Consider the following 16093-nt stretch of genomic DNA (forward strand, 5'->3'; position numbering starts at 1 on the left):
TAAAGTTGTGTTCTGACATAATCCCAAATATTTCCAGCAATCTTCAAACCCATAGAAATCTATGATTTTACTCAAACTTAACAATGTGTTTTATTTGATCCTTTCAACAGTGTCATATAACCTTTAATTCCATGAGTTGAGAACTACCTCTGAGTAATTGCATAGGATTATACTCAGTAAAGGTAATACAGAATTATTCCTGTCACACTGCATAACTGAATTTCATTATTTGCTTTTCATTTTGCAACACAGTAATCCTGTAGAAACCTAAGTTATTGCTTTGACGTTTCAATATCGATCCAGCTTACTATGATGTGCTACTAAGGCAAGTGGATCACATGTAGTTGTACACAAACGTATGTGTACTGTAAAATTATATTGCTGAAACAATGTTCAACATAATTATTTATGGCTCATTTTGGGACCTTGGATTACAGTTCTGGGTAACCCCCTTATTGAATTCACCTCATATCATTACAGTACAAAGTTAACATTACTTGTCAGCAATTCGCTTACAATGAAATTACATAAATTGAATGAATATTAAAAAAACTTTAATGCATCATCTCGTCTGTGGCATTGTGTCTGTCTGAGTCAGGTAGATTTTCACTGGCAATGGTGGCTGTTTAACAATGAACAAGTCAACTCCCATGATGCCATGCTAATTTATGATGTCATCAAAGTTGGTCTTTTATTGTTGTTTTTGATTGAGAGACCCCTAGAAGCAGAAATTACATACAGTACTGTTTGTTTAATGTTCATTCTCAGTTAAATTATGATCTACATAATCATTAAAATGACAATTTTTGCATCAGTGACTCATTCAACAATATATTGTATCATATGGTGAAATTTGTATGACTTAAGTACTCAATATGAATTCAACTGATTTGTTGCTTCAAAGATTAAACGCATGCAGAGACTTTCATTAAATGCTGATAAAACAACAAAAAAGAGCAGCAGCTTGGCAAAATCCCCACTCTTTTTGAAGGCAGTTGAATGTGGCAGAACACAAAGTAAAAATGAAGTTATCTTCTCCTCTTAGTATATTGCACATCTCCCATCGTACCAAACACTTAACTTTCTATAGACAAAACATCTACAGTCATTTTTTATTCATAGAAAATACGATTATCTCTTATCCCAGGCAAAAATTGAGGTCAGCAGATTTCAAGAAAGTTAAAAGCAGCAACAAAAAAAGAGTCAGTGAAGTAAAAAAAAAAACACGAAAGCTTTAAATGGCATATGTTGATGCTAATGCAACACTACATTGTTTTCCTCCGACTTGTCACCACTGACGAACATATTTGTAAAAAGAAAAAAAGCTGTTACAATTGATTTTAAGAGCCTTGTACGTGGTTATGGCAGTCTGGCTGTTGATGTGTGAAAAGACTGAGAATGACTCAGTGATTCAGTATTCATCCACTTACAGTAGGCTGTGTTCACGGGGGGAAAAAAAGTAAGACGTTTTGTCAGAAACACCATCTGGATTATTGGGACTCTGTCATGAGCACATTGTCTTCATTCTGAGTTGAAACATTCGTGGTTACACACTCTTACTGACAACAGTGACTACTACAAGTATGCTGTATTTAGAGAGAACAAAACTGTCATTCATGATTTTCAAAACATCACAGAGTTCTTTCTTTTCACTCGTCGTAACCCCGTTCTAAACTTCATGTACAAAAGACGAGCTCCTCTCTGCAGAAGCATGCCAGTCCCTCTCAGTTGTCTTAATTGTTAGTCACACTCTTTTCAGCTTGAGTGCATGCTTGCTCTCACAGAAACACTAAAGGTTATTTGTAACCTCCTCTGAGATATCGACTGCCCCGGTGTCAAACTGTTTCCGCTCTGCGGTACCAAGTCCAGCCAGTCTGATCAAATACTGCGAGTTTCCAGTTTAATTCCGTTTCCACTTGATAGCCCAGTGAGCTGGGATCACATGATACCAGATTCTCTCGCCAGCAGGACCTCGTGTCATCTAACATCTAGTACAATGCCTCAATGACCCACACATGCTAATACACTTTTGGAATGTTTATTTGACCAAAAATATAAAATAAAAGAATCAGCATGACTCTGCAGAATGTCAAACACTCATTTTGTTCTGTTCCCTCTTGCCTGGAAGCAAATGGACAGACATTAAAACCAAATGGATATTTGAATGACCGGACTACTTTTGCTATTTTGATTATTCTGTCTTTTTTTGTGTCCCATTATGGGAGACATTTTTTATATTTGTCCTCCAGCTAGACTTAAATAGAATCATTAAACTGGATGGCACTGTGAAGAAAAGGCCAAATTAAAAAATGTCATAATATTCATTTATGAGGTTGAGATTAGCTGTGGACCGTGCAGCAAATATAAGTGAATCTTACCACACAAACACCAGCTGCAGTGTGTTGATGTTAGGGCCGTGCGGGCATATGGTCTGTGGGTCAACACAGCAATCTGTTTTCCTCTAGAGCTAGCATCTCGTGGAAAATGTCCTCGAGAACAAATAAAGCAATAATCCCAAAGAGAAAGTCCTCACAGTAGAGCTGTTGTCCTTTTTTGTACAAGGAAATGTAGTTATTGCATATTTTAATGCAATAATCGGATAAAACTGTTTTAATTTGTGGAAACAGCTGGTGGTTTCTATTTACTTTGTTTCCAAGATGTTAATAATTGTTGTTTTTCAAAAAGCCAATATTGAGCACAAAAGAAATAACTAATAATTTAGTTCAGTGAAGCCAAATAGTGTGTAAAAAAATGTATCTACATTTTCAATGTCCCCAAATTTGCCTTTTAAAGCTAAAATCATTTTACTCAGCACAAAGCCACACAGTGAAAACGGGGCCGCCGTGACATTAGGTGGGTGAGACTGCTGCTCAGTATGGCCTTTGGCTGGTTAATGAGATAGAACATTTGGCCAGTTCTGATCCGGCTGTTTTATTATGTGAGCAGACAACTGCAGAACCCATTTAGCAGCCAAATACCTGTGGCTTTGGTTTTGACAGCGCTGCCTGCCTGTCCTCAGTGTCCCTGTCGTATAATCAATCAAAGCCTGAATTGGAGGAGAGGACATGGGAATCCAACAATACTTGAGTGAAACAGACGTATGTAAATGTTTCGCAGCAATCACTCCACTCGTCAACACTTAAAGGAACTGTAGGCGAGAAGACTTGACAGATATTTGTCTAAATTCTTGTTTACAATTGTGCGACAGTGAAAAGAGTGCAGTGTTTGTCTCTAAACAATGATTTTGCCGGCATGCGTGGTTGACAGTTTTTGCCTGACATGCTGTCTTTGACTGTCAGGTGGTTCAATCAAGTGGCAGTGAAATTTAAGAACGTGTTCCAAAAAATCTGAAAAAGTTTTCGTGCCCCATTGAACATCTATAAAGACAAAGCTTTGACCTTCTGAGCTGAGACATTTAGCACGATACGCATCCTCCTCTTGTACTTTATCTTTGTCTTGACATACTTTCATCTTTGTAACACTGAGGAAATGTTCGTCAAACCGGGCACGGACAAGACTCATATAATTGACAATTGACTTCAGTGAAGCATGGCCTCGAGCCATACGAGTGTATTTTATCATGTGACTAATATCAGATTGCTGTCTGTTACCATCACTGCATTATTCTTTCTTTAGCCTACATCAGCAGAAATTAAGACTTTTTTTGTTGAATTCAGCTTCTAAACTTAGTGAATTTGCATTTTTCAGATATGTTACCACATTTAAGTGTCATACAGCATTAAAGAAGATGTGAAATGCATGTGGATGTACATGTAAAGCTATATTAATATTTAAGGTGCTGAATGATTGAAGACCATTCAAGACCAGAAAAGTATACTTGACTACGGTTACCACTACTGAAACAATGTTAGAGTAAATGTTTTTTACTTTAATCAAAACTGTTCTAGTGGTTACACATGCACAGATGTTATACGTGTGTGATGTTGTAATCTTTAGTTTTTTGCAACAATTTTCTCATTAACAGTCAGTCTCAATCATAGTTGGATTATGACTCAGACTTTTAAATGTAAATGACCATTGTAAATATATTTTTCTTACATAAGCGGTGCAGGGAAGTAGAAGATAAATTGAAAAGATAAAAACTAATTTGAAAAAAGCAAGAGAAAAACTTTTTATTATTTACTGCAGTTGTTATTATTTATATAACGTAGCAGAAGGGAACTCATTAATGTTGTCTCACTGTTTTACTTTCCATAATTTGGCTTTACGTAAAAGTGTCTTACAGAAAAGGAAGATATGGCAGACTGCTCTTGCTCAACCTCACAATTTGAGGCTGATGCTTCTTTGGATTCTGAGCAAGAGCAGTGTTTGTAAGACATGTTCACTCTCCAACGCAACAAAAATTAGTTGTTAAACCAGGGAGTAAGTAAGCCTTGTATCCTCGCAAACTCAATAAAGTTTTTGAATGGTTAGATGCCTGAAATAAGGTCTTTGGTTAACACAAGCTCAAGAGATATTTCCTTTTTTGTACGACATCACTTGTGAATTTTGAAGCCTTTACGTGTCCTTAATAAGGTATTTCCTAAAAAGTGGCTAAATTAAACTACAGTTGTTGTCGGGGGCATTAAATGTCATCACGCCAGATACGGACGGGAACTCTCTCACTAGTCGTGGAGGAAAAAGAAAAACTAACTGATGAAAAGCAAAGAGGGACTAAGATGAACTCTGTAGAGCTAAAATCACAATCCTCATAAGCCTGATGTTGTTTTTCTTCATTTTGTAGCCAGCTAACCTAGCTGACTGGCTAACTTCAGTATTTTAAGACACAGAAGTGACTTTAAAAAGGATAAAAAAATGCTAAAAACGTGTAATATTAAACAGTAATAGTAAATAAATACTATATGTATATAGCTGTGAAAAGTGAAGTAACAAACTTAAGGATAAAAAGCTGTAATGTGGTCACTGGAGGCTAAGACAACATAACTGTGTACTGGACAGGAAGTGAAACAACGTGCAGTTTTTAAAATATGATACAGTATGTCACACTACATTGTGCATGTGGTCCTTTACTGTATACCTAAAAAAAACAAGTTAACAAGCAACTGCTGTTAAAATTAGCTGTTTTTGGTGAGAAACACTGTTTTTTTCTGAGGTTAATTTCTAATTGAATGCAGGAGCCTACAATAGTGTTTTTAATTTGCTGTGTTACAAACCCCCCACTGATTTAATCCCAACACCAGCATACCACCCAAACCACCATGTTAAAAATACAAGTACCTAACCGACAGAATTTAACAAGCATGTTCCCCCTTTGGATGCTTACAAAACCGTGTTAATTAAGATGTGACCTCAGGAGGCACGCTACACTGTGAAATGACATCACTGAAAGCAATAAAATCCCTTTAAAAAGTATCAGATCTCTGTGTGTGGATACAGAACAGGTGGAATAAGGATACGTTTAAAGGGCTTTAAGCATTCATGACTCAGTTGGGGCTTGATTTAATGAAAGGCTGTGCTGAGTGAATCGGAGGCAGCTTGAGGGATTTTTCACCTGTGCTCAGAGTGAGATGTTTTTAGCACAAGAAAACAACAGATCCAGAGACATCTGTGCCTACCAAGTTAACCTTAAAATTGTTTATCTCTAAAATATACTTTAATACTTTAAGGCATTACAACATTTTTGATCAAGCTCATCAGATCATTAGAGTCTATTTTTTTCAAGTTGGATTGTTTACTCAGGCTTTTAATCCACTGCCACCAGCTGTTACTCAATTAATTTATATTCTATTTCCACCTTCCACAGATTATCTACGTCCAGGAAACTGTATTTTATCCCCATAAAGCAGAGATTTAAACATATTTTTAAAATATCAAAAAAAAAATTGGGGAATCACACTCTGAACTTTTTGAATGGTTAGATGCCTGAAATAAGGTCTTTGGATAACACAAGCTCAAGAGATATTTGATTTTTTTTGTACAACATCACTTGTGAATTTTGAAGCCTTTATGTTTGGTTGCAAAAAAGAGGCTAAATGAAACTACAGTTGTTGTCGGGGGCATTAAATGTCATCACGCCAGATACGGACGGGAACTCTCTCACTAGTCTGAAAAAAAAATATTGGGGGATCACACTCTGAACTTAACCAACATGTTGTCAAACAGCCAACAATTGGATTTCAGCTCTTTGAAAAAAGTTACATACCAAATTTTTGAGAATTCATGTGAGAAAAGCTTTCCACCCATTTAAAACTCTACATGACTGTAGAGGCCATTAATACTAAGAGTACCTGGAGCTTTTCTCCCCTTTTTATTTTCTTCTGCCCTTTTTATGGGAATTTTGTAAACCACTGAAATGTCAAAATGTTTATTTTTTTATGGATTTACTTTTTTTTTTTTACCACTTGGTCACTTAAGTCTTCTAGGATGCACATCTGCTGTGTTGTATTACATAGGGTATGTTGTTGTAGTTTTATGTATGTGAGCTGCGTATCAAGGATCAAAGATCAATCTCCATTTAATGCAAATGTATTGGACAATAAAGTATTGGTATTTAACACCAGTATCTTTATAATTCAGGAAAAATAAAATAAAGTTTTCCAAAAAAAAGAGCAAAAGCTCAAATCATACTGGAACTGTCGTGTCGGGTTCTGAGTCCCCTTTGCGTGGCCTGTTCGGCAAATAGGCAGCTGAGCTGGACAGACTGGAGGGCTCCGCAGGAGTAATCTGCTGCTGGTGCTTCTCCAGGACGACTGATGATGGGCAGCAGCTTAGAGCTGGCAGGAAAGAAAGGGACGCAGTGGCACAGAGAGTACTGGACATGTCGGTAGTGATTACGTTCTGCTTCAGAAGGGGTCAAGGGTCAGACTGAGCGTGTGCCGGCAGCTCTCTGCGCCAAACTGACTGTAGTCCCAACACTGTACAATGCCATCTCCCTGTGTTGCTCCGGGCTCGCTCTGCAGCCTCGCTTTCACACTCTTTTCAATATTTGAAAATCAAATTCGATTAGCATTGCATCTACTCTATACACAGTGTAGCAGATACAAGTATTCCCTGGAGACGAGAGGAGGGAGCTCAGTGCAGCGATTTGAAGGAAAGAATTAAAAACTTGAGCATAAGTTGAACCAAACGGTTGCAGTAAACATTTACATCTCTGGGACATTGTAAAACAGTTGAGGCAAAGAATACTGGTGCCAGTGTGACATGTTGTCTTTGTACAAGCTGTCTTCGGAGTGTAGCAGAAGCCAATGTGTCAGCTTTTGGTACACGGGGCTTTTGGACTGCACTGCATCATTGTATGGACTTGCATTAACTAAAACAGTGCTTCTGCTATTTTGAATTCTTCAGGGTCATTGTCCTCATCCAGCTCGGCACTGATATTTGTACCTTATTTGTTTCATAGCACCAACGTTTTTATACTGTATATTCATATTTATTCTGCACTGGAATTCTATTCTACTCCTTAATACATACTCCTTCTTTAGACACTTTATTTTTTATTGTATTTGATTGTATTTTTATATTTTATTACTTGAAGTATTCCCAAGTTGTTCTTTTTATTTAATTGTGTTGTCATTGTCTCTGTGTGTAATGCTGCTACTACACTGTAATTTCCCAGCTTGGGATAAATAAAGTATATCTATCTATCTATCTATCTATCTATCCATCTATCCATCTATCCATCTATCCATCTATCCATCTATCCATCCATCTATCTATCTAATTGCACTGCATTTCAAATTTGACCAATGAATGACCACTGATTTTGGTGATTCCCTTCTAGTAAACTAAATTCTTTGATTGTACTGTCCTAAACATTTGACGAACCCAGTCCTTAGACTGTACAAGTTATCATTTTTTTCATATATTCAGTTATTAACACCATTGATGTGGTACAACTCACTTCCATGTAATATGATAGAATGAACACAGCATAGACAGCTGTCTGTGTCTGGCAGTTGCAGATTTAATTGCGAACAGGATTTCATGCAAAAAAAAAACTTATCAGATCAACTAAGGTTTACATTCCAACTTAAAAGCAACATATCTTTCAGCAATAAAAAAAGGATAATAGTGAATCATTGAATCTCTAATTGAATCGATTTGTTTATATACTAAGTTTGTTTGCTGGATAATGTTTGAAGAATACATATTTGAGAGTCCAGGGTCAAACACTCACTTTTCAAAGTGATTTCAAAGCTGGCAACCAGGCTTCAGTGTTTGGTTGCTGTAACTGAATATGAGGTTGCCATTTTTAGTCATCTCATATTTTGACTAACTACTATGTGGGTATTCATACAAAGAAAAATATTTGTAGTTACTGTATATAATTTATATATTTAGTGTTATCAGGTAGTGTGTCCACTATAAATTCCTGGTTCATCCATTCTCTTCCTTTTTGAAATTTGAGTTTTCTGGACCTTTGTGCTGATTCCCTCCACAGATCCATTGACCTTCCGCATTGAGTTCTTGGACTATTGTTGTTTTTTTTACACCCCATGGCCCTCATTTATCAAGCGAGCGTAGAAACGAGCGCAGATCTGAGTGTATATTTCGTCTTACGACAGGGTCCACGTGTGATTTATCAAACGATCGTATCTCTCCAATCACAGCGTAAGAATGATCGGCTGTTGATAAATGTGGCGGCTCGAAACAAGCGTCATTTAAATACCACGCCCTAATATATACCTGATTCAGAAGACTCGCCTTCAGAGTTTACGACACCGAAGGACGCAATACGGCCAAAAAGAGGATTTTTTTCCACCCTCTAAACTCAGCTTTATTAGCAAAGTGCACCGTTACAATTAACAATAGGGGCAATATAGACATATTACAGAAATACGCAGCGACGGAGGTTTATGAAATAAAAGTACTTATAGTTATAAACTCAAACAAGTTCAGTGATTATTTTACATTTGGAGCACGGACTTAGAAGTTTTCAGCTTTTTGGTTGAAGAAGGTAAACAATGTTTTAAAGTAAGTTTTAATTCTAAAAGAAGAGGAATTTCTCAGTCAGAAAGTGAAACGCTGACGTCCAACAGCAGCAACACAACAAACTGGTTTTGTTTGGCAGCATAAAAAGTGAAAAAGAAGGAAATCAGTGGTGCTGTCAGCAGAGTAGCGGACTATTAAACTCCCGGCGAGGTTTGAGTAATTACATCGTGATATATAGTCTATGTAATATCCGAATGTTGCTATTATTATGATGGAGATATGTTATTCACCTCTTTACATTGACTAATAATGATGTCCTAGTGAGAGGAGCGTGTGGCAGCGCTGATTGGAAATATTATAATTATATAAATATTATAAATATTATATTATTCTGAATAATATAATAACTAAAATAGCTGGATAAATTTAATAATAATAATAATAATAATATTAATAATAACAGTAAACAGCAGAAGACAACAACATTTAATATCCTCGGCTGGTATTCTGTTTAAAGAATTTCACGATCGCTGGGTGTATTTCTTTTTGGATTATGTTTTAATGATAAATTATGTAGTCTAAACATGTTTTGCTTTGTCACTATTAAAAATCAAAAGTTTTATCAGCTCCAGGCATCGATACAACAGTCTCAGATCAATTCTCAGACTCAGACGTGTGGACTTCACGCTGACTCAGATTTGCGTACACGAGCTGAGAGCAGACGTGAGATCTGATTGTACCCTCCGCTCACGTCCAAATTGATAAATGCCGAGGCTTGCGTAGAAATCATCTTACGCCCACTTTACGCACACTTTCTGACGTACGCTCGTTTGATAAATGAGGGCCCATATGTTTATATATGTTAAATACTAGTTCCCATAAGGCCAAGAATGGGTTTCTAGCGCCGTGAGTCCAAACTGCCTGTCCAGCAACACTCTCATTGGCCCTCAAAATGAGATTCCCATAGCAGAAACCATTTTCACATCAATCTGAACAAACTCCAGAATGCTTGTAGGAATGTTTGAAGAAAGACTCACCGTCCTCTCGAGACTTTTGAATAAACGCATCAACGCCACTTTCTCCATAGTTTCCCTCAGAGGCCACAGTGGAGACGTAGTTCCAGCGCATGGCTTTGACAATGTCCACCATGGCCTGGGCCTGGTAGGTGTCCGGGGGCACCACCCGTGAGAAGAAGTCGTAGCGGGTGTTATCACTCAGCTCCGGAGCTGTTGAAGCGTAGCTCACCTGAGGGATCTAGAGGAGAGAGACATGTGGTCACACACTGTGAAATGTATGAAATATATAGGCTACTTTGTGTAAAGGAATGACATGTTCAGCAGGAAGGCTCCATGATTATAATATGACACCTAACATCTGCTGACAACTCCTCTGTGGTGGTTATTTACCCTCCACAGAGTTGGTGCGTTGTTGCTTTAAATAGTCCCAATGAGCACAGGCTTAGCTGTAGCTAAAGTATACTTTCCACACCAGTCAAGCAACGCTAATCTGCTCATGAATTCACACTTGTCTCTAACATAATGTGCAATTTATTTGCTGCTGAAAAACATAAAGCACAAGATGATCTGCCTCCAGAGCTGCAATAATACTCAGCGTTCTTGTCAGAAATCACAAAGCCATTATTGTTTAATGGAAATGCTGGAAAACCATAAATATAATATAACCTTTTTGTGTTACTTAGAACACTTTGAATAAAACTGCCGGATGTTGAGAGATAACTTGATAAGATGGGAGATAAGGAAGCTTTCTGAAGTGATGGAAACTGCTTTAGATAATCTTGAGATAGCTTAAAAACTACATTCATGAGATGTGAAAATGGCGAAAGATGGCAAGTGCAGTTTTCAGAGTTCTGCTTGTCTTCACATGTCACTGTTATGAAAGGTTTAACTGTTCTTAGTTTCACTACAGAAGTCTTTTAGAATCCGCCTCTAGCAGGAGACTCTAAGTTGGTATCTAATCTCAACTTTTGCTTGCTCAAGTTATTTCAGATTTATGGCCGTCATAGCTTCTGTGATCTTCCTATGGGTTCTGTGCTGCACAGTTTGGAAGTTAACTGACCAGATTTTATGACATTCAATAATGTGTTTCATGGTTTAACTTCAAATATGGACACACTTTTTATGCTGATGCAAGTTTTTTTTGTCCTGGTTCTCCAGGGTTGATGAATTCAGGCAGTAGATGGAGAAGCCAGTCACAGCTGCTTTAAACCAGAAAAAGAATTTGACTGCATATGAGTCAGTGGGTGAACAGCTTTTAATGTGCATGACCCAGCTCAGTATTAGAGTAGACTACATGTCCTTAAGCCACTTCTGCCTTTAAAAATCGTCTTAATACGAGATGTCATGTTTTATTTTTACAGTTGAAACACAAAACACTGAAAAAAATACACAAACAAAAGGACATAATGTTGGAATCATGTAAATACTTCCAAAAACACCCTCCTACGCTAGAAGTTACATGTTGTCTTTTCTCAGCTCTTTCAATTTCTTGCTGTTTGATTTGCAACACCAATATTTTTTTCAAAAGATAAATAAGGAGGTCGGAGTAGTTGACTTTGACAGTCATCTGATGATTGACACTTCAATGAAATTTTTCTTATCCTCGCCAAATACTGTTTGTCATGGCACCTCAGTGTTGCTCTCAGGATTTTAGCAAATAGTGTCACCTTTGAGCAATCCTTCTGAGATGGAGGGTCTAGCGGATGGACAGATAAGCTAAATATGACACTGGGGAAAAAAGCGGTATGGGAGAACAACATTGCATTATAGCTAAGAAGATGTATGTACGGAAGCCCTGAGAGGCCAGTGATAAAAATAGATCACCTGAACTTTTCACTAGAAAAGTCTGATCTAAATTTTTTTTCATTTTCTGTGTTTATGACTTAAGTTCCTTCTTTTTTTTTTTTTCAATCACTGCAAAAAGTTTTGACAGGATCATGTTTGTGTATTTGTTGTGATACTCATTTCAGCCACAAGAGGCATACGTCCACTGTAATCATATGTCCTAAAGCAAAGTGAGTTTTAATTTCTACACTCTTAATATAAGGTGGATACAGAATATTGTGTGTTAGCAAGTGATGTTACTAGGGTGTAGCCAAGTATCAGGTACAGATTAATGTGTACCACCCAAAAAAAAAAAAAAGTTATCTATATCCAGACTTGTGAGGAAGGAAAAATCCTCATTGAGTAGCTGTGTATTAGTTTTCCTACTCTTAATTTCTGAAGCTGTTCTGCAAATATCTAACAAATAGCCCCTCTGATCAACCTTTATCAATTTCAGGCTTAAAAGACCAATTTACACTCTTGGCCTAACCCACTTCTGGTTTAAAAACCTTGTCCATCCCAAGTACGGATACAGCTATAGATAATGGTGCACTGGCCTATCCCCATATGTAACATTACTCTGATATCCTTCTTTTGGCAAGGAATGTATTTTAATAGGTGCTAATTCTCCGCAAGTGTTAGCTGTTCAGACGTTAGCCACAAGCCTGCGAGCAAGGGACAAAAACGTATTCATGGAGAACCAACAGCTGCATACAACCGAGTTTAACCCATAAGAACCCATGGTGACACCCGTGTAACAAACACTTTTAATCTTCTAGAATCTCCCATATTCAGCTTTAAGCTTCTCCTTAACTCATTAAATCCCTAAGAGACGTATACTGTGTGACTGGAAACAGAAATGTGTAAAAGTAGCTAATTTTAAAAAGCTTATTTTTTGTTACTAGGCTAAGTTTAAACCCATTTAACGATTCTAATCCATTAATAGTTTGTCCTGTGTTGCATTTAACTTGTTCTGACCATATTTCCTGAACAAATTAAAGTCACAATTTTGATAAATGTTATGGAGATGCAAAATAAAAAGGTAAATTTGTGTCTCTGTAAGCAGAAAATGTGTCTAGTTTTTTTCTATTTTAAAATAAGAAACATCATAAACATCAATACCATGAACGCCCATTGTAACGTTTATGTCACATCACAGATCTTTGACATTTAGGGGTAGTATTTTTTTTTTTAAAACATCAGAAATGTGTTCTATGTGGTCCACTTATAGAACACATCCTTTAAGGATAACTGGGTCTGGGTTCTTATGGGTTAAGTTGACATATCAAACATTATTTAACTTGGTCAAATATGCCTTCATATCTATATCTCCTTTTACATCCAGCAATGCTTTATCAAAGTAAACCTTACTCACAGTCGTACTAGACCAATATTTACCGCACTAACTGCAGACAGACTGCTGTAGAGGTGATACCGGCCCTTCCCTTCTCGCTCCCTTCACACAGCGGAGGCTTTGAAGTGGTCAGCTGTAGCGCTGCACTGATCCTGCTACTACTGTGCTCCCTGCTTGTCGCTGAAGCCTGTGTTAGGAGCACAGCTGTTCAATCTGTACCCATGACCTACAGCTTCTAACAACTCATGTAACTCCACCGCAGACTTTCTTTATGTCACGAGGATCCTCTGGGTAAAGCCTGAAATCGGGTCAGTGAGTTACACAACTTGTAATGAATGAATGAATGAATGCATGTAAAACATGACCCCTTGTGCCATTTTATTGTAATAACGTTGTAGTTGTGCTTCAGTGCAAGCTTGGCTTTATAGATAGTGGCTTGTGCTGCTGCAAACATGTCAGTCAAGAGCAGCCTTGTTAACTTGATTCCATTTCAAAGGAGAAAAAAGGCAGAAAAGGGATGTCTGTGTGTGTGCTAATGGACCATGTTCATGTTGCATGTCAGCCTCTGAGACTGATGGTCACGTTTATTTATTTCTCCCAGACTGATGGCTCTCAGTTGTACCAGGCCCATAACACTGTGCTGTGTCCATGCAGCATTTCTGCACCGGCTGCCTTATTTTGAGATAGAATTGCTTGTGTAAATTGCTCTGCTTCATGAACTGTGAGCACTGAATGACATCCGTGTTGGAGGCAGACATGCCTCATGCACGCATCCCTCTGGGATGCTCTTACAGACACGGACCTTGACAGGGTCTGTGGGCATGTTTTGAGTTTGCACCCTGCGGACTGGCAGCAGTCAACCGACTTGTTGATTTAACACCTGGTGGTAACAGCAGGCTAAGGTACACCTGACCCCCAAGTATGCTCTTATGTCTGCCTCAGTGCTCGGCAGAACTTTCCTCCTTTTTTATTTTTTGTGTTTCTCTCCCTCTTGGTAACATAAAAGGTGTGAACCTGTTTCTTTTTTTCTCACACTGCTTTGACGTCAGAAGGCGGGATCTAGCAAACTGCGCTGTGCAAAGGTGTTTGGAAGGTGTTAATCATGTCTCATTTTAGATTAACTGAATGTTCTAACACACAGCAGCACAGTGAAAATGATCGTTTTAGCCATTTGCACCTTAAATTCACTCCTCACTCAGATACATGTGGTTATATCGGTGAACTTTAAATATAAAGTACAGTATGTTCTTCGGAATAAAATATATAGTGATAGCGCATGTCTAAAATTACTCCAGTATCTTCTTCCCATGGTACCCATCAGGATTATTGAAGCTGTCCTCCCGGAGGGGCTTTTCTTAAAACGCAGATAACAATATCATCAAGAAGCCCTGCTGATATGCATGACTGCACCTGCTAGTTCAGCATCTGTTATCACTGTGTATTACTGTAGCTATCCAAAATCTTAAAAAAAAAAAAGCTGACGAAAGAATACTTTGTCACAGGTTGAAATGCGTGCTGTAAAATTGAGTTCAGTTACTGAATTTAAAGAATAATAAAGTAGCATAGTCTTGAAAATTGGATTTAACATGTTTTTGATGTTTGTCAGCAAAACCCTGCAGTACATTGAAAATATCTAAGTAAATGTTATCCCCCCCTGATTTATTTTTGTGTTCTTAATTTTGCTGCTGTCATGTATTGTGGGTGCTGCTGTGACGTGTCCAGTCCCATATCTGCCAAATAAGTGGGAGCTGCAGTGAAGCTACCATGTGTTGTATTTTTCACCTGAGGGATTTTCACTGCTGTAACAATCACACAATTTCAGCATTCTGTCAAGAACCGGGACAGGCAGAGCTTATCATGTTTGTGTTGGCGAGATTTCTTGCTCACTGGACTACAGCGATAGTCCTGAACAGTGTGCTTCCTCTAATAGAACACAGTCACTTCTTAGCATTGACTCAAGAAATTAAATTCCGCAGAAAAGGCCCCCTTTTGATCCCCCCTATAGAGAATCAAAAGAATTGGATTGGGAGGAAAAATAAAGATGTGATGTAAAAAGAGAATATGCCATATGCAGGCAAGGAGAGAATATCTTGGCAGTGGTTTGATGTATGAGAACTGCACTGTGCAGATGAATTCAGGATGGCTCACTATACTCACAGCCAGATTCAGTAGGTTGTTCAAAAGTGTGCAGTGTGCACTTCCCATCTGTTCAGGCTGAGGCGAAAGTAGCTGAGCTTCCTGTCCTCTGATGTGAGCTCTTTGTGACCCCATCACTTCACACAGAGTATACCAATGCTCTATAGTCCCCCCAACAAGTTTATAGAACTGCTTTAATCTGCATCCCAGTACTATTCCATTTAATTACTAATGGGCTAGGGGAAATATGCTTAATTGCTATGATGTGAGTCTCAAGCAAATTTTTGATGCCGATTTAATGTTTAAATCACTTTCTTTAAATAACTGCGCCTTTTTTAAAAATTCAATGAGCTCATTTGGCACTGCATCAATGCCGGAGTAATGATGCTCATTAGAACTGTACAGAAATATTGTACATCTGTACTGTTTGACTGTTTGCTTGGGGAGAAAAATCAAAAGCTGCAGCCAGGATCTGGAAATGTTCCAGTAAATACTTCCTGCAAATATTTAAGCAGTATACTTTTCATCTCTGAAAACAGAAAAAACATTTGCATGACCTTACTCATGTGTTGACAGTTACTGTGTGTGGGATGTGGATATACAATTGAGACCCACAACCCAAGAGCAGTGGTTGTAGGTTAATGACATTTTCACTATATTAGATTTAGCTAAAAACCATGCATTGTAAATGGACCTGCACTTATATAGCGCTTTTCTAGTTGCTTTGCGACCACTCAAAGCTCTTTACACTACAGACTGCCCTCATTCACCCTTTCACACACACATTCATACTGGTGGCAGAGGCTACCCTAAACGGTGCCACCTGCCACCATTGGGAATTCATTCACACACCGATGAACACAGCATCGGG

The 16093-nt window shown here is 38.0% G+C and overlaps 1 protein-coding gene across 1 annotated transcript in view; it reads right to left on the bottom strand.

Annotated features, from left to right (window-relative positions):
* LOC131971143 (metabotropic glutamate receptor 4-like) overlaps positions 1-16093 on the bottom strand; it is a 238266-nt gene that overhangs the window by 70482 nt on the left and 151691 nt on the right. The window contains exon 3 of the mRNA XM_059332455.1: positions 9930-10146. Within this exon, the coding sequence (XP_059188438.1) occupies positions 9930-10146 (217 nt within the window). The remainder of the gene's footprint in view (positions 1-9929; positions 10147-16093) is intronic.

The sequence above is a fragment of the Centropristis striata genome, chromosome 5 (genome assembly GCF_030273125.1).
Source record: "Centropristis striata isolate RG_2023a ecotype Rhode Island chromosome 5, C.striata_1.0, whole genome shotgun sequence".
NCBI lineage: Eukaryota > Metazoa > Chordata > Actinopteri > Perciformes > Serranidae > Centropristis > Centropristis striata.